Here is a 19,290-nt window from a genome sequence, read left to right as displayed (position 1 = left end):
CGCTGCTGGACCCCATTCCGGCCCCCATCCCCACTCCCTTACTCCTGGCTGCTCCGGGGAACCTGGAGGCCCCCAGGAGCACGGTCTCAGGCTCCATAAAGTGAACTCATCTGGGTTGACCTTTCAAGCAGAGTCGAGGAATGTCCTAATATAGATGTTAATCAGGACTATGAACCCCAACTTTGACATCAAAAGAAAGGGACTCTCCCAGTCCCTCTGTTCTCGGTGCCTTCCTTTCAGAGTCCCCACCTTTACACCCATGACTCTGCTCATCTCCCAGTCGAGGAGGGAGGGAGAAATCCAGCAGCTTTCTCAGAGGCATGAGTGTGGGCCACGCCCTCCGCAGCCGTGAAGGGGTTAAAAGCCCAGGCCAGCCTCCACAGCCTGCCCCACCCAGGGATTAAGAATCCTCTATAAAGGGGACTGTCCACCCAGATCAGGCCAGGGGAGGGATCAGGGACCCAGGCATTGTGGCCATCCCCCCCGCCATGTGGGAGCTGCAGTCAGCCTCCTTCTGGAGGGCCATATTTGCTGAGTTCTTCGCCACCCTCTTCTATGTCTTCTTCGGGCTGGGGGCCTCACTGCGCTGGGCGCCGGGACCCCTGCATGTCCTGCAGGTGGCTCTGGCCTTTGGCCTGGCCCTGGCTACTCTGGTGCAGGCTGTGGGCCACATCAGTGGGGCCCATGTCAATCCTGCTGTCACTTTTGCCTTCCTTGTGGGCTCCCAGATGTCCCTGCTCCGTGCCTCCTGCTATATGGCAGCCCAACTCCTGGGAGCCGTGGCTGGGGCCGCCGTGCTGTATAGCGTTACGCCCCCTGCCGTCCGAGGAAACCTAGCACTTAACACGGTAACGCTCAACTGAGTGGGGCTGAGGGAACCTGGCAGTGCCCTGACACCCTGCCTGGGGCGGGTGGATCAGTACCCCAGGGGTAGAGGACATTTCGTGTGTCTGTGTGTCTGTGTGTGTTTCAAGGTGGGGTAGGTCAGGAGATGCTTTGGAAGGATGAGGAAGGCATAGAGCCCTGGACTGAGAATCAAGAACCCTCAGTTCTGGTCCCAGCTTTCCTTCCCTTGCAGGTTCTTGAGGAAACTTGTTTTACCTATGGGACTTCAGTTTCTGCATCCACAAAACTGGGTGCAGTTATTTCCAACATTATGGGAAATTAAGAAACAAATACAGTTACTATGAAAAGGGTTGTATTATCCTTCACCTCCAGGCAACTGATGCCCTAAGGAGGGGGTGGGGTCTTGCCTGGGGAATCCGGGGAATCTTGAGAAGGTAGCACTGTGTCAGCCCTAAAGAGCCGCCTCTCTTCTTCTTCCTTTGCCTAGTTGCACCCGGGGGTGAGTGTGGGCCAGGCCACCACCGTAGAGATCTTCCTGACACTGCAGTTTGTGCTCTGCATCTTTGCGACCTATGACGAGAGGCGGAATGGCCGCCTGGGCTCGGTGGCCCTGGCCGTTGGCTTCTCCCTCACCCTGGGGCACCTCTTTGGGGTAAGTAAGAGAGGGGAGCAACTTCTCATTTAAGGATTCCATGGCCCCAAACCTTTCCCAATTAAAAAAAAAAAGTGTTTTAAAGATTTTATTTATTTATTTTTAGGGAGGGGAAGAGAGGGAAAAGGAAAGGGCAAGAAATATCAGTGTGTGGTTGTATTTCACGTGCCCTCTGCTGGGGGTCTGATCTGCAACCCAGACATGTGCCCTGCACTGGGAATCAAACTAGTGACTCTTTGGCTTGCAGGCCAGCGCTCAATCCACTGAGCCACACCAACCAGGCCATCTTTCCCAACTTTTAAGGCTTCTTCCCACCTACCTGGCAATCAAACATGAACACTATCCACCTCCCTCTGTTATCAGTCAGCACAGAGGAATTAACCCTTCTTACTCGCTCTTGTGACTGCTGTATCTGGTCTTTCTTGAACCCAAGGTGGAAATGCATGCATCGTGGGTAGATGTGGGCTTAGCCATGGATCCATAGTCTGTCCCCAGATGGAGCATCAGTGGCTTCACTCCAATGTGGGACTCCCATGCAATTGTCCTTCCCCACTTGCTGCTGGCTGGAGGCATGGGCCCCACTGATGTGGCCCACAGCCTGCACCAGAGTAGCCAGGGCCAGGCCAAAGGCCAGAGCCACCTGCAGGACATGCAGGGGTCCCGGCGCCCAGCGCAGTGAGGCCCCCAGCCCGAAGAAGACATAGAAGAGGGTGGCGAAGAACTCAGCAAATATGGCCCTCCAGAAGGAGGCTGACTGCAGCTCCCACATGGCGGGGGGGATGGCCACAATGCCTGGGTCCCTGATCCCTCCCCTGGCCTGATCTGGGTGGACAGTCCTCCAAGGTGCCAGGCCTCATGGGCATGTGGGCTGCGGGGAGAGAAGCTGGTTGGAATGGAGGGAAGTTTCTCAGTTACAACTGTGTCTTTTGCAGATGTATTATACTGGTGCAGGCATGAACCCTGCTCGCTCCTTTGCTCCTGCCATTCTGACCAGAAACTTCACCAACCACTGGGTGAGTGAGGGGAGAGAAGCAAGATGCTGAAGCCCTCCTGGATGGGTGTGGACCACAGGTTCTGGGTTTGGACCGCAGGTTCCAGGTTCGGTTCCTGCTTTCCATCTGGATGTGCTGATTGCTCTACCAGCACTCAGCTGAGTGGGCTCTCAGGGAGATACCTGTGTAAGCAGGATTCATTATTTTGCTAGAAAGAGAGGCTCGTGCTCATGTTGTTCCTTCACTGGTTTGTCAGAGAATTTTACTAAGTATCCACTGGATTCCAAAACTAGAGCTGTCAGGACAGACAACACAACAGGAAGACAACTCTTCTACTCCCAGTGGTCAGGATGTGTATGACCACAGATGGGCCTGGGCCTCATCCAGCTCTAGCACTTTATTAGCCTCGTGCGTGACCATGGCGAGACCGCAATCATTCTGCACCTCAGTTTCCTAACTATTAAACGAGGTGTTATGAGAAGTTAGAGTGCAAGTTGTATGTGAGAAATATTTAGCACAAAATCTGGTATGGAATACGTCCTCAATAAAAATTGGCTGTTTGTGTTGTTTGGCTATATGCCAGACAAAGCGTATAAAAATAATTCAAAAACATTTTCAGGCTGCTCTGTTTGGGGAGTAGCCCACCTCTGTCTCACTGCTTCACTAATAAATGCTTTCACTTTAAAATCTAAACAAAGAAATTTTTTTTTACAGTACACCCATTTCCATGACCGTATTATTCACAAGAGCCAGAGGGTGGAATCAACGCAAGGGTCCCTCACAGATCAATGAATAAATGAAATGTAGTATATACACATAATGGAATAGTACTCAGCCTAAAAAGAGAAGGAAATCCTGTCATATGCTACAACATGGATGAACCTTGAGGAATTATACTTAATGAAATAAGCCAGTCACAAAAAGACAAATGCTGTATAATTCCACTTATATGTGGTATCCAGATTAGTTGAATTCATTGAAACAAAGCAAAATGGTAGTCGACAGCATCTGGGGAGAGAGGAAATGGGGAGTTGTTGTTTAATGGGTGCAGAGTTTCAGTTTTGCAAAATGAAAAAGTCCTGGAGATTTGTTGTGCAACAACATGAATGTACTCAACTCTACTGAATGCACACTTACAAATGGTTAAGGGCTCTGGCCGTGTAGTTTGGTGATGAGAGTGTTGTTCCAATATGCCAAAGTTGTGAGTGCCAAGGTTATGGGTTCGATCCCCGGTTAAGGCACATACGAGAAGCAACCAATGAATGCATAAACAAGTAGAACAACAAATCCATGTCTCTCTTTCCCATCCTCTTTCACTCTAATCAATAATAATAATAAATAATTAAGATGGTAAGTTTTATGTTCTGTGCATTTTGTCACAAATTTTTTTTCAAAGTAATATATAAACTAGTACCAACTAATAACAACACAAAGAATACACATGTGCTAAGAAGGTGTGGGATAAAGGGATAATTTGATGAGTCAGAAAAGATATGGTGAATTTTAAGGTGCAGACAGTGGAACAGTTTAGAGCTTTAAAACACACACATACAAACACTGATTTCTGCTTTAATAGTGCCAAAGTGTGTACCCAAGTATGTCTGTTTTCTACCGATGGAGTCGGGAAGACAGCAGTCTTGTTCTCGGTGCTCTCCCCAATCCTGATTATTCCTTTCCTCTTCCTACAGGTGTACTGGGTGGGTCCAATCATTGGAGGGGGCCTGGGCAGTCTCCTCTACGACTTTCTCCTCTTCCCCCGGCTCAAGAGTGTTTCGGAAAGATTGTCCATCCTCAAGGGTTCCGGGCCCAACGACTCCAATGGGCAGCCCGCGGGCACGGGGGAACCTGCTGAACTGAAAACCCAGGCCCTGTAAAAGCTTCAGTTGGACGGAGGGAGTAGGAAGCTTCTGGGTTTACATGGAACGGCAAAGCCAGCCCCTGGATGAAGAAAGTGATTGTGGGGAGGGGCATCTACTTCTTTATTTTTTAATCTGTGTGTGAAGTTTTTTTTTCCCGTGTGTGAAATCTTTCGAGTTGCATTCATGAGGTGGTTGGTACAAACTTCCCTTCCTCCCTACTCCACCTCTCTTCCCAGTTTTGTGTGCATGATTGTGGGTGTGAACGTGAGTCAACGTGGCTGTGCCTAAGTTTTGGGGCACAGCAGGAGAAGTTGGAAAAGGAAAAGAGGTATCATTTATACCTTCCTCTCCCAACCCAGTGTGATGAGCACAGGAAACCATGACCTTAAGTTTCTGGCCTTTACCTTTATGCCAGTCAAGGGTACGGTTCTAGGTTTCTGAGGAAGCAGGGAAGCAAGGAGTACACACAGGAGGAAGATGGAAAGAAGTGGAGGACACAAGGTACTCCGAGGGTTGGGAAAAGGGGCTGGGGAAGGAAGAGAAGAAATAGCACCCTGAACCCCAGTTCGGGGTGTAATTGTACCAAAACGCTGTGGGGAAGTTAAGGGAGAGTGTAGGCTTCCTTATCTCAGGGAGGCCTGCCCCAGGGGCTTAAAGCGGGAAGTAGCTCTGAGAAAAGTGAAAACGGGGGTTTGAGCTTTTCTGTAAAGCCACATAAACCTGTCCACATCTACTTGGTGGGTTTTATGTTCGTTCTGGCGTGATGGATGTCTTCAGAGGCCCTGCACCTGTGGGCTGACCAACCAAGGGGTGGGTATGCCTAGAATCTAGATAAATCTAGTAGCTGAACCGTTCTGCTTGATATTCTCATCAGGGCCCCCAGGCAGATGGTAGTTAAGCCCCAGAAGAGCTCCAGGCAAAAACAGAAAATCTGATGCCTGGAACAAAGGCTAAGGTGGAGCTGAGCGGGGAACGGCGGGGAGGGACTTCGACCCCGTGTTTTTATTTAGTTAGAGCAGATCAAAAGACTTCAAATGGCATCTTTCTGCTTTTTTCATTAGTTTTATGGTCTCCTTTATTTTCTTTTTTTGTGTTTCTTTTTTCAACTGTCCTTCCACCTTCATCTCTTTTAACTTTCCTCAAATCCCAGAAATTGATTCCTTCTATTCAAATACTTAATGATTAAGGACATCATTAGTCGTTTGAGCCCTAGCTTTTGTTGTTGGTAAAATACGCTCATTTCAGTTGAGGTCAGAGGAGACCTTCAACCGACCAATGAATATTTATTGTTGATCTCTTCCTTTTAGAAGCCTCCAGTATACTTCGCAAACTTTAAACCTATACATCTCGTATGACACACACCCAGTCCCGCAAAAGGTCACTGTTTCAGTAGCTCAATTACACACACACCCCCGCCCCTGCCCCGGCAAAATAAAGCCGAACTTTTCTAACCAAGTAAGACTTTGGAATAATCCACTTGACTAGGAGGAAGGGTAGAATGTTTGTAAATTCACATCTAATCGGACTTTGATTCCTATTATTTTAAGCCAAAAGAAAATTCACTGCATTGTGACTTTCGGCTCAACGCAGGGGATCGACTCAGATAAAACAGTACTTGTACTCAGTTCCCTTTTCCTTACTTTATCACCACTCCTCCAGCCCGCTGGCGCACGTGGACCAGTCCGGCTCGCTCCGCCCTGTTCCGTACAGAAGTGGAGACCCGGCCCACCGAGCTCGGTGGCGGGAAAACCGGCGGCCCGGCAGCTAAGGGACGCTGGCTCGCCAGGGATCCCGAGGACTAGCAGGGAGCGGGTGAGTGAGTGTGTGGATGAGAAGGCTCTAAGGGAACTATGTCCCTGCGAAGCTATGGGGCACTCTTGGGAGGTGCCGAGTTCCCTTTCCCGCCACCGGGTTTAAAGGCAAAGGGCGGGGCGCGCGCTTTAGGTGCGCCCGCGCAGCTTCCCACCCAGCGCCCTGCGGGGGTTCCGAGGCGGTCCTCCCGCGCCAGGGACTGCAACGCTCCTTCGTTCTCCCCGCGCCACCTGGAGCAGCTTGGTCCTCTGCAGGGGTGGAACTGTGATGGGGAGGGGTTCAGGACCCCGAGAATAGAAAGGGTAGAACAGAAGGTCCGCTTCGGATTGCGCGCCCAGCCCGTTCAGATGTGCAGCTTAGTGGGAGCCGGAATTCACAGGTGTCTCGACTTAAATCATGGGTTTTTGTAATACAGATTTTTTATTCCCTTTCCTGCTTTCGCTGGGGTATAAGACTTAAGGAGAATACAGCCTCTGTGTGGGTTTGTTAACTGGACCACCAGGCACCGTCAGAGGTGCAGGCCTCTGGAACAGCAGATAACTAATTAGATCCTTCCTTTGAGTCTCTCAGTTCTTCACTGTACTCCTCGTGTGGCCAGGAGTTACCTTTATAAAACGTCAATCTGGCCATTCCAGATCAAATTCAAAATTCCTCTTAGGCCACCCAGTCTGGCTTAAGTACCTAGGTGGGGGTGTCCATGGCTTTTCGCAGTCGGGCCCTGACCGTCGCCCCTCAGCCTCATGTTCTAAAGTTCCCTGACGTGCTTCCTGTTTTATGTGCTTGATTCTCAGCCACAGGGAAAGGGTGTAAGAGCATTGTGCTCTTTCATGCCTTGGTCCTTATGGTCCTGATGTTCCCTCTACTTGAAGTTCTGACCACTTCTCTGCCAGATAAACTTCTCTTTCAGGACTGAGCTCAATTGTCCATGTGAAAACCTCTATTTCCAGCTCTCCTGGGCCAAAGTAGTCACTTCTTTGTGTCCTTGAAGTACTGTACCTCCCTTTATTATCAGTGGCACTGGTACAACTCAGTAAAAGCTTCTGGAACTCCTAACATATGCCTTGCACTGTACTGTACTCAGTGTTAAATGGACAGAGATGAATAGGAGAGAGTTCCTGCCTTTAAGGCACTCGGTCTGGAAGGAAAAACACGTGTAAATGAGTCCTCTGCAGTTAGGGGGTGACAGACATGTCTGCCTTGGCCTCCTTCCTCAGCACTCCAAACTCTCTTGAGTAAACTTGTCTACTTCCACAGCTTTACACGCTATTCTGATATATCCTGACACCTCCACATCTTCAGCCCTAATTTCTTCCTCAACTTTGAAACTTGTCTGCTTGGGTTCAGATTAAAAACCATATCTTGAGCATCTGCATTGTGCTGAACACAGTGATTCCTGATCTCCAGGAGTTTGTATCGCAGTGCAGCTGTTGACAGGGGGATTCAATTAGAATCACCTGATCAGCATTTTCAAAACACTGTTATCGAAGCCCTCCCCTCAACCCCTTCCCCCCCACGCCCCTCCGCACCCTGAAATTGTGATTCAGTAACTAGACTCTGAAAATTCAAAGGCAAATAAGAAACAATTCCTGTCCTTAGGGAATCTAAGGCTAATGGAGGGAGACAGATATTTTAAATAGTCTCTTTAAATGTTATGTACAACAGAAGCTTTAATGCCGTTATGGAACTCCATTAAATGGCATGAAGGAGAGATCCATTCTGTCTGGAGAAGTCAGGAGGGAGTGCCGTTTGGGCAGTCTTACAAGATGAGTGGGTCAACTCCAGGGCCAGGCAGAGGAGTATTTTGAGAGAGAAGCTTCAAAGCAGACAGATCTTGAAGGACTTTGTACTGTAAGCATTGGTGGCCAGTGGAACAGTTCTGTGTAGTTGTGCGTGCTAATGATAGACCATTCAAATAGTACTAAGGTGAAAGGCAAATACTTCTGCTGCAGACTCCCCCACCCCAGTCTTTCCAGAGACAGTCACTATGAAGTTTTTTATGTATCCATTGAAGGGTTTTAGACAAGTAGTCTGGTAATTGTATTGTGGGTAGATGGAAGAGAACAAGATTGGAGGCAGGGAAAGCAGGTAGGAAGCAACTGAATAATTTAAGCAAGGGATACTCAGGACCTGAAGTAAGGCAGGCCCCACTGCCTTAGCTCCCGTCCTGAGTAGAGTAGACACTCTCCTATCCGGCCCCTGTGCATCCCCATAGACTGAGTCAATGACCTGAAGTATCTAGGATGACTCCTAGGTTTTTTCTAGGTGAATAACTAAGTAGACAGTGTCAGTCCCTGAAAAATCTGAAACAGAAGTGAAGACAAACTTGCGGGGAAGATGTTTCATTTTGGACATGTGGAGTGTGAGCTTTCTAAGAGACACAGAGGTAGACAGTGCTCCTCATTAGTGTAACATGTGGGATTGGCACCACGGGAGCTCAGAGGGGCAAGAGATACACACAGATTTGCTTGGTAATGGTTCAGAGATGGTAGTGGAAGGTGTGTGTATGGATGAGTTTGCACAAGGACGCTGTGTAAAGTGAGGAAGGGGACTGAAGGTGGAGGCCTCTGGAACAGCAGCTCTTAAAGAGGAGGAGCAGCTAATGTGGAGCCGAGGAAAGGTTTTGCTTTCTGTGAGGTTTTCCATCCCTAAGATGGAAGAGCTTTGAGCAGCTCACGGGGATGGGGCTGTTGACAGAAGAGCCCTGGTTCTTCTTGCTTATGCATGTAAAGAATTGCATATCAGCAAATCTATTAGTGTGCAATCAGTTTATTAGTGATCTGTTCCCATGGAAGAGCGGGGGCCTAGCTGAGATTGGGGGCGGGGGGCAGTGAAAGGCAGAGGTTCAGGGCAAGCAGGGCGGCAAAAATAAGAACAGTTGAAGGCTGGGGTGCCAGTCCCCGGGCGGCCAGAGCGCCCAGTGTGCCAAGAGAGCAAGTCTTTCGTTCTGAGGATGTATATAGTTGGCGGGATGGGAGTAAAATGTTACATATTAATGGGTAAATGTGGTGCCAGCTCTCCTGGGGGGATGTGACTGCCCAGATGTAGGTATGTGTGGGGGTCTGTTAGCCCAAATCCTTACCTTGCTCCAGACCCCATTTGTTCATCTTGTTGTAAAACAGACACGTGACAGGAGGCAGTTAATTAAAGTTGGGGCAGTTACCCACAGTTATTTATGGGCTGCTGCTTTGGGTACTGTGGACCCTCCCGTATTTCAGGCCTTGAGATGAAAGCACAGTTTCAAGACTTTCTTTCCCAGACAGTGGAAACGTTACATAGGTTTCAAGGACTTCCCTCCTTCCTTGCTAACATGGAGTTTCTTGTGATGTTGGAACACCTGGCAGTATTATCAGACCGGGCTCAGGACGGCTGCGTTAGTGGGTGAGACACGTCTCCCTCCTTCTCCCTGCCGTGGTTTACTATTCATTCTACCTAAGGGATAGAATGCGTTTCCTGGCAGCCAGGACACTAGATGCTGGCCTGCAACAGCAGCGCAGTCTCCGAGTTCCCCCTATGCTGTCTCCTGCCTCGGGGTCAGTATAAAGAGAAGACTGGAAACAAATGACAAATGAGGAATAACCAACTGAGGGACAGAAAGTGATTATCAGTCACAAAAACAGAGGGCTTATATTAGAAGCAAAGAAGTCAGGGTGCACGTTTGAAACGTGTGTTTTTAGGCTTGGATGGAGAGAGTTGAGAGAGGTCATGTCTGATGACCTCAGTTTCTGAGGAGGAGGCGGCAGGGAGACCAGGGGAGAGGTGTGGGGAGTAGTGGAGTAAAGGGCTTGAGGATAATGGTGTAGGGTAGAAACAGCTGTTCCTTGGGAAAAAGAAGGGGAAGTGGACCAGGAACACTAAAAAGATTTGCTGGGCCCGGCTAAGAGCCCTGTTCATGTGGGAAACTATACATTAGTTGTGTATCGCTATGCAGGATTGCTTGGCTTTTTCCAGTAAATCTGAGTCATGATTTGAGAGTCTAGAAAACAGATGGTTTCATTGATCTGAGAGGTTTGGGATCTTTTGAAGGGTGAGTGCAGTGAAAGGAAAAAAGACTGGAACCACAGAGAGGATGATGTGTGCAGTGATGCGGTAGTAGGATGTGTGATCCTGCTTTGTGCAACCCCAGTTTGATCATTTTGTTTTTCAGCTCAGAAATCTTCAGTGACTCCCTGGCTTACGTTCTAAATCCTTGAACTGATAGACAAAGGCAACGTTTTTCATAAAACAGGGTCCAGCTTTCCCTTCCCGTTGCTTTCCTGGTAGACTCACCTATTCGCAGTGGCTCGCTCTCTGCTTTTGCTCTGGCAGCTTTCTGCCGAAATGTGCCTCCTCCCAGCTGCCTGAATCCCGTGCAGCCTTCTGAAGTCCAGTTCTAATCACACTTCCTTTGACAAAACCTCTGGGCCACTGTATCCTCAAAAGAACCCTAGTTTCTCAGAATTTCTTTTTCACTATCACTTAGAGCCTCTACTGTCCTTTACAATGTTTTATATTATGTGGGTTTTATTTCTGCAACTCGAATTTTCTAGTATCACCACTGCACTTGCACAACATTATCTTTTGCCTAAAAGTCTCTTCCATAAGCATTTAGTGACTGACCTTAGAGCCCAGTAGATGGAGAGAGGACATTCATGTTTTGAGAGCTCTTCCTCTGTGCTTACCACTCAGTGAAGCACTGGCTGTCAGTGCTCCTGAAACTCTTCTGATGAAGGACCAGGTAGGGTCCCCCCCACAGGGTGTTGTAGATCAGTACTTTTTTTCCTCCAGCTTTACTGAGATACAATTGACATACAAGTACTTCTGTAAAATGTTAGAACTATTACTAGAAAAACAACTTTTCTAGTTTCCTGGATGAAAAAATCATGCAGAATATAGGCTTTGTTATTAGATTCAACAAACACTGTTACATTTCTGTGAGATGTTCTAAATGCTTATGCTTGGTTTTTGTACTTACCTTGATGCAGGCTGCTACTAGTGTGGTACCAGCAATGGTCTGCAGACCGTGCTTTAAGTAGCACTGCTTGCTATGATCTCATATAAACTTCTCCACTTATTTTCTCAGTATACTGATAAGGAAACTGAGGTTGAGATTAAGCCACATGCTCAAAGATCACCAACTTAGTACTGGACACAATTGGAATTCAAATGCCAAATGTTACTCTGTCACCGGAAGGGGACTGAGCCCAGAGTGAGCCTGCCTTGGGCCAGCCAGTAATGTGTGGGTTCTTGGCTTCATGCAGGAAAGATTTCACGCAGGAAAGATTTCACAAGACAATCCCAGCTGATATTGAGAGTATGTTTATTAAAGCTGGGGACAGTGAAACAAGGGCGGACCTAGAATAGAAGAAACCACAGGGAGAGTCTAGGTGAGGCTGCTTGGGTTCTCTGGAAACTATATGGGAAAGAACGCTCTCAGCTCACTAGAGTCAGAGAAAAGGGGCGCCTTGGGGACAGGTAAAGGGGATTAGCCCTGGACTAGCTGCCTGCCGCTGCTCACTGCTCCCCTGGTCGCAAGTCTCGTGGGGACCCTTAGAGTTTAATAGAAAATTCACTTGAGACTTAAGTGGTCATGCTCCAAGGAGAGTGGCTCTGACTTCTTGGTCTTAAGGGTTTTTATCTGCTTTCCAAACCTGGGGATTTTAGGGGACCTCTCGAGGGAGATCTCAAAGCATGCTCATCAGCTTTCCCAGGTGCACCCTTTCAGGGGGTCAGTGCACGTTGCAGCTGGTCAGGGCATCGCCTGCCTGGTTTTGCTGCATTTCTGGGCCTGGAGCTGAAATACAGCTGAGGCCTAGATGTTACCTCTAGGGAGGGAAGGTCAGGGGATCTAAACTGCAGGATCAGCCTTATGCAGGGGAGGATGGGCCACCCCGGGGGCGCCCTCCAACACCAGTTTTGCCTGTTGCCAGGCCCCTGATGGCCTTCTGCATCGGGCTGCACGTCACTAGGTCAGTTTGTTCGCCTCTCTGTGTCAGTTTTCCCCATTCCACTTGCCAAGGAATTTTCCTAGTTTATCTCCGTCCTGCCTCAATTCTCTTCATACTAGTGATTCTCAAAACTAGTTCTTCAAACAGGGTTGGTTTGGGGCATTTTTTTCCTTTGGCTTTGTTTGTTTGTTTGTTTGTTTGTTTTCAAGAAATGAATTAACTTTCTCTTTTGATTGCAAGTGTATTTAGTATTTTATCTTTTGTTTTCTTTTAGTTCTTGGATTTTGAGGCCTATGAGTATTAGTTTAGATGAATATTGCTTCATCTGAACTACCTGGTACTTAATTGGTGGGAAAAGTAACATCACTTTTAAATGTCCATGTCTGCTGGGATGTTTGATAAAGTTCTCATCTGTTAATGATGAAATGTGAAAATACAATGTAACTAGTGATTTCATAAAATCAAATTTATCAGATTAAAAGACTGTACTTTATCCTGAGATTTTTGTCCTTAGTTTTTTGGGTGTTTAAATAGTGAAAATAGAATATATAGCAATTGTGTGGGGTGTTTTTTATAACACCTGTATTGAGATATAATTCACATCATAAAATTTACCCTTTTTAAGTATATAATTGAAAACTTTGCAACCATTACCCACTATCTAATATTAGAATATTTTCCTACTAAACAGTGACACCTACCCCTCCTTCCCCCAGGCCCTGGCGACTACTGATTTTACTTTCTGTCTCTGGATTTGCCTGTTCCGGACATTTCATGTAAGTGGAATCATACAATGTGTGATCTTTTGTGTCTCTCTTCTTTCACTGAAGCAATGTTTACAGGTTTTATTTATTGCAGAATGTATCAGTACTCCACTGCCTTTTATTGTTGAATAACATTCCGTTGTATAGATATACCACTTTTTGTTTATTCATCAGTTGATTGCCATTTGGCTTTTTCCCATATTTTGATTATTAAAATAGTGCTGCTGTGAATGTTCATGTGTTATAAGTTTTTGAGTGGACATACTTTTTGTTTCTCTCCGATACGTACCTAGAAGTGGGGTTGTGGGTGACATGTGATACGGTAACTCTGTGTTTAACATTTTGCCAAACCATTTTCCATAGCAGCTGCACCATTTGACAGTCATACCAGCAGTGTGTGTTGGGCTTTATTTTTTTGTGCATGGCTTTAAGTTACAAAGTTTAAGGTTGGCAACCTTATGTTAGTCTTCCTAAATTTAAAAAAAAGATTGAAGAGTCATCTACAAAAAATCCAGAAGTTTAGGAACCACTATATTATACCAGTCTGTATTTTAAAACAATCCCTCTCCCCCGCCATGAAACCTATCCAGGAGAATTTTTTTATTTTTTATTTATTTATTTATTTATTTTTGCTATTGGTTCTTTGGCAAGCTGGAATGGCTGGTTCTGTTTTGCTTCTGTTGTGGGTAAAGAAGTGGCCTGGGGGGAATTCTTTTCAAAGTAGAAAACTCAGAGAGTGGAATAAAGTGTTGTGATTAGAACAGAGAAATCATAGGCTTGTGCTTGTCTCTTCTGTCCAGTTGGAAACAGCGCATGTGGCTTCTCTTTTTCCCTGTTAGAAGGAGGAAGGGGTTTGGTGGAAGTACATATAGTGAGGCCCCACTGTCTCGTTTGTGTGTCAGGGTTAACCATTGATATTCACAAAAATACAAGAGTTTGGGCTGTTTCAAAACTCATTTACAGCAGGAGATTTAAAAAAGAACACAAGATGAAGAGCTGGGGAGAGAAACCAAAGGAGACTGTGTACTTTGAGTGACGCAGCAGAGGTTTCCGGATTTCTATGGGCACAAGCAGTGAACAGCAATACCTCAGTCTGCTAGCCCACCTCCGGGCTGGGAAAGGGGACGGGAGAGAAAACCTGGGAGTGCGGCAGTGGCTACCTTTGCTGTTTTTACTGTAGTCACCAAAAGAATTAAAAACAATGAATTACCTTTATTTTTATGTTTTTTTAAAGTATTTTATTTATTTTTAGACAGAGGGGAAGGGAGGAAGAAAGAAAGGGAGAGAAACACCAATGCGTGGTTGCCTCTTGTGTGCCTCCCACTGGGGACCTGGCCTGCAACCGAGGCATGTGCTCTGACTGGGAATCGAACCAGCAACCCTTGGGTTCACAGACTGGCACTCAGTCCACTGAGCCACACCAGCCAGGGCAAATTGCCTTTATTTTTAAATAGAAGCACTATTTTTGCTTGTAATTTCTGAGATCCCTTATCTGCTTTAGATCATTCATGTATTTATATGGTTATTGTGAACATTCTACTCTATGTACCCTTTTTAGTATAGGCTTTTAAATTTTAGTTTGCACAGTTTTTATGTGAGATATTGTTCATTAATATTCGAAAGTTTTATTAGCTCTTCCCCAGGTTTGGGATATCTGGGTTGTCTCCAAGGCTTTACCATTAAAGATAACATCTATAATAAATATCTTAGTGGGGTGTTTATTCTCTCTCTGAACCTGTTTCTTCATCTGTAAAATGGAGATAATTTGTATCTGTCACTTAGGACTGTTGTGAGGTTCAAATCAAAGTGTAATGATGCTATGGAAGCAACTTTATAAACTAGAGTGGACTAGGAAGAGGTTTAATTTTTGTTTTTGTACAAGTGATTTCTCTCTCTCTCTCTCTTTTTTTTTTTTTTGGATTATTTTCTTGGGTTCTATTCCTTGTAATGGGCTCACTGGTCTCAAAGGGTGTGGCTTGGGATAATATGTTCATTCAAAATAAAATCATTCGGCAAATAAGTATCACATACACTCTGTATGCCCAGCTCTGTTCCAGGCATCAGGAATGCAGCACTAAACAGAATCAAATGAAACCCTGTCCTCATGAAATCTTCCCTTTCAGGGGCTGGTTCATGACTTTCATTCTATAAATAGAATAGAAATCTACAACTGAATAATTCCTAAGTGCCAGACAGGAACAGTACTAGTCTGTATTAACATTTCTATCATTCTGAAGTGAAATGAGAAAAATAAGGTCAATTTAGGGAGTTTTGCATGAAGACTTGTTTATTATGCACTTTAAAGGAAGGACATAGATGAGATCATATCATACATACTTCTTTATTTCAAACTGTTCCTTTTATAAAACAATGGTGTTAATAGATGTTAGTGGGTTTGGTTTTCTTTTTTTAATTCATTCATTTCTAGAGAGGAATAAATTAAAAAATTCATTCTAGAGGGGAAGGGAGGGAGAAAGAGAGGGAAAGAAACATTGATCTGTTACCTCAATCAGTTGCCTCTCTCGCACACCCCCTCCTGGGGAACTGTCCTGCGACTCAGGCATGTGCCCCGACTGGGAATCCAACCAGCGACCTTTAGGTTCACAGGCCGGCACTGAATCCACTGAGCCACACGAGTCACAGCTGGGGTTTTAAAAAAGTGTATTTTTAATATCCCTATTATCAGACGAGATACGATGGTTTTCCCAGTTTGGGGGGATATATGCTGGTACATGAAATCATAAAGCAGTAATTTTTAGTTTAACTTTGTGTCATCCATCACAATTTACAATGTGCTTTTATACACTTTAATTGGATTCCCACAATACAATAACCTTATAAGAGGGGAGTAGATGGGGACAGGGAAAACCCCAGACCACAAGGCAGATCTGACAGTCGCAGCCAACCCAGTGGGAGACCCTGAAGCAAGGATTGCGTGGGGTCTTTGTGGGACAGAAATTGCTGGGCCCTGTACCTCTGAGCTTCACCATTAACTGGGGGCTGCCAGGAAAGAATAGGGCTGAGGTGGATCCTGGGGTGCTGTCAACTAACCTTGTGCTTTGCAGGTGAATGGCAGGCTCTTGAAAAGAAATCTGAGCAGGGACCTCCATGGCTGCCACAGTATCCTTTTCCTTATTTTTCAGATGAGCAAGCCAAGACTTAACTTGCTAAAGAATAAACAGGTAGACAGTGACGCCAGGACTCCAACCCCACTTTCTGACCATTGTTACTGTTCTTTCTGTTACACCGGGAAGGATTTACAAGTTTTCCTTGAATGCTTCCCATATGAAAGAAACTCAGTGCATGCAGAAATGCCTAAGACAATCTTTAGCAGAGGAGAAAGAATGTATTCTGGGTAATTATAATGTAAAAAAGTAGTTTAGTGCTAGAGGGGGAAGTACATGTATGTGCCATCTGGCCCTGTCCTGTTATAGACCTTCAGGGAGTAAGGAGTGGCATTTGAGCAGGATCTTGAAGATCAGAGAGGCTTAGAACTTTGGAGTTAAGGGAGGAGGGTAGACCTTACAGAAGGAGGGGGAAGATACTGAACAAAGGTCTGGAGAGTGTGGTGGGGCTCTATGTCTTGGAGTATATGTGTTTAGATTACTGGGGAGCAAGGAGTAGATGGTCAAAAGAGACAACCAAGCCATGGATGTAAAGAAGTGGTGGGTTGGATGGGTATGTGTGATACAGATACAATACGAATAATCAGATTATAAGCGGTCTAGGAGAGGAAGATGAGGCCAGACAGACTAGCTAAGTAGCTTCTGGTTAACTGCATGAAAAGAGAACTGTAATTTTTCTGTCCCTGGCTGCTTTTTCTTTTTCTTTCTTTCTTTCTTTCTTTCTTTCTTTCTTTCTTTCTTTCTTTCTTTCTTTCTTTCTTTCTTTCTTTCTTTCTTTCTTTTAAAAAAACCCTCACTTGACATTTTTTCATTGCTTATAATGAGAGAGGAAGGGGGAGAGGGAGAGAGAGAGAGACATCAACTTGGTTGCACCCCAAATGGGGATTGAACCCATAACCTGGGTATGTAGCCTGACTGGGAATTGAGCCCATGACCTTTGGGTCTATGGGGACAACGCTCTAACCAACTGAGCCATATTGGCAGGCCCCTGGCTGCCTTTTACCTTATTAGTGTTTTCACCAGGGAGGGCTGAAACTCCTGTTGATGGTTCTTTTATTCCAGTTCTAATGAATAGGCCCAAGACGGCCAGCTTGCCTCTTGACCCTTAGCCTGGGAGCTTTACATTAGGTCACGTGATGCATTGCTGTCTCTACTTTTCCTCTTGCTCTCTGGTTTTGTCAAAACTGCATGGGATTAGCCCTGACTGGTGTGTCTCAGAGGGTTGGTTGTTCTCCCACAAACCAAAAGGTCATTGGTTTGATTCTCAGTCAGGACACATGCCTGAGTTGTGGACCAGGTCCCTTGTGTGCAAGAGGCAACTGACTGGTTTTTTTCTCTCTCCTTCTCTTTCTTCCTCCCTGCCTCTCACTCTAAAAATAAGTAAATAAAATCTTAAAAAACAAAAACAAACACCTGCAAGGCATTAGAACCCGAAGTCCTCCTGGTTCTCTTACAGAACCACTTCCCTTCTCAGGTCTGTGAGGGTGGCCCCTCCCTGTCTGCTTTCCTTTCCACCCCCCACCCTGCCCCTTATTTTGGTAGCCAGGTAACAGGTAGCTGTTACTACCTGTTATTTTTGCCTTTCAGGTTTGAGTGCTGTACTGGGACCAATTTTACAAAGATTTAATCTATAGTTAGCTTAATTGGTCTGCTATGGAGGGGGCAACAGACAGTGGGAGGGAACCTTGCAAGGATGTGTGAGGTCGTCTGTTAGGGAACCTTTTATACACGGCTTTGTCTCTGCTGTTAGAAGACTTTATCATTTCATCCATTTTATTGTGTCTTATTTTGGGGAGGATGTGCTGATTCAGCATCTTTCTAACCAGCTCTGCTGTGTTTTTGGCAGCTTCCTAGGCTGCCATTTGGAAAGTACAGACAGGGAAGCCATTCAGTCCGAGAGAGAGAGAGAGAGAGAGAGAGAGAGAGAGAGAGAGAGAGAGAGAGAGAGACACGCGCGTGAGAGCGCGCACCCATCTATACATGCTAGCAGTCTGTCTGAAAAAGCTGGACGTGTATTTGAGGAGAGTCAGAGATTGCCCAGGTCTCAGGGTCCACAGATCCCATGAGAAAGGGCAGCCAGGGGAAGTCTCCCTTCAGTCCTTCTGTTCTTTCATTGAGTGTCTTACTGGCTGACTCTTGCAGGGCTGAACAGTCAGAAAGTAGGTTAGCACTGGGTAGGGGTAGAGGGATAGCAGACAGCTGGGGAAGTAGACCAGTTAGGTAATAAAAGCCGGGAGATAACATCAGGCATTAAACCTTAGTTCACAGGGTGCAGACGATTTCCTGTGGGGGCAGTGGGGTGGAGCTGGCCTAGAGGTTGGTGTGGAACAGAGAAGGGTCTTTTCAGAGGAAGCTGCCACAGCTGAGAGCAGCATGGCTGATTGTGCCAATGGGGCAGGACTGATGGCTATTTCCTGTTTTCCACAGAAGCAGGGTAGCGAATGTAATGTGTTCGTGTATGTCGCGTTATTAGTGTCAGGTACTGAAGCATTCAGCGTTCTGGGTCCATGCTTACTTGATTTGATGAAGGCTTAGGGATTTTATTTAAAAAGTGGCTTGCTTCAGAAAAGGAAAATGTTTCTCCTGGGGAGAGTGACAGGAAGTTACACTGTTTCCTATTTCCTCACCCATTCTGTTAGATGCTGGCTTCTAGGAAGATTACCAAAATTTATGTATAATTTTGGGAGGAGAATGAACGAACTTCACCTGTGCCCTTCTAATGCCTCAGAAGCCTCTAGGCTCCTGGGATAGATCAGATCCTAAGTGGAATCACTGTATGGTGAGGGTTGGGTTTTCATAATTCTTACGGTACATAAGAGCTGTAACAGTGGATGTGGGAAGGCTGTGGAAGGGGACTGGGTCTGGCGATTTTAAGGGAGGGGGAAGTTTGTTCTCTCCTTCCTCCAAAAGGCTGCAGAGTCTCCAAGGGTAAAAGTCTCAGAGTTGGTGCCTTTCTCTAACCAAGATAACCAAGGTTACCTTGAGTCTGAAGCCAACTGCTTCTATGATTTCAGGTCCAAATTACAGCACAGGTCAGGTGCTGGATTCTTAGGCTTGGAGCCTCTGGGGTTTTGATTAGGTAGAAGCCTTAACTAAAAGCTCTCCCTGGGACTGTGAACAACACGTGGTTCTGACAAAGGTGAAGCGCTTGAGGATCTTGTTGAGAATACTCTGAGTATTAGGGCCCTGTCCTGTTTCTCTCTCCCTTTCACAGAGAAGATCCTACGGTGGTGGTTTTTCGCTGTCTCTGCAGGCCTCATCATTTTTGTCCTCCTTGGGTGCACCTGCCTTCTATCTCTGTTGGCTGCTCCACTGA

At 46.1% G+C, this 19,290-nt stretch overlaps 1 protein-coding gene across 1 annotated transcript; it reads left to right on the top strand.

Annotated features, from left to right (window-relative positions):
* The first annotated feature begins 488 nt into the window (after positions 1-488).
* On the top strand, positions 489-4,364 carry MIP (major intrinsic protein of lens fiber). Its single transcript, XM_054580253.1, has 4 exons — positions 489-848; positions 1,334-1,498; positions 2,431-2,511; positions 4,179-4,364. Exons 1-4 carry the CDS (start codon positions 489-491, stop codon positions 4,362-4,364), a joined length of 792 nt encoding a protein of 263 aa, XP_054436228.1.
* The last annotated feature ends 14,926 nt before the right edge of the window (positions 4,365-19,290 follow it).

Source organism: Pteronotus mesoamericanus, unplaced genomic scaffold, assembly GCF_021234165.1.
Source record: "Pteronotus mesoamericanus isolate MK-2021 breed Mesoamerican mustached bat unplaced genomic scaffold, CSHL_Meso_final contig_56, whole genome shotgun sequence".
Taxonomy (NCBI): Eukaryota; Metazoa; Chordata; class Mammalia; order Chiroptera; family Mormoopidae; genus Pteronotus; species Pteronotus mesoamericanus.
The sequence above is the reverse complement of the archived record's forward strand: the minus strand, read 5'-3'. Positions and strand labels throughout refer to the sequence as shown.

Coding starts and splice junctions, on each gene's coding strand:
- MIP (XM_054580253.1), top strand. CDS start 489: ATGTGGGAGCTGCAGTCAGCCTCCTTCTGGAGGGCCATATTTGCTGAG. Junction 849..1,333: donor GAAACCTAGCACTTAACACG/GTAACGCTCAAC, acceptor TCCTTTGCCTAG/TTGCACCCGGGGGTGAGTGT. Junction 2,512..4,178: donor GAAACTTCACCAACCACTGG/GTGAGTGAGGGG, acceptor CTCTTCCTACAG/GTGTACTGGGTGGGTCCAAT.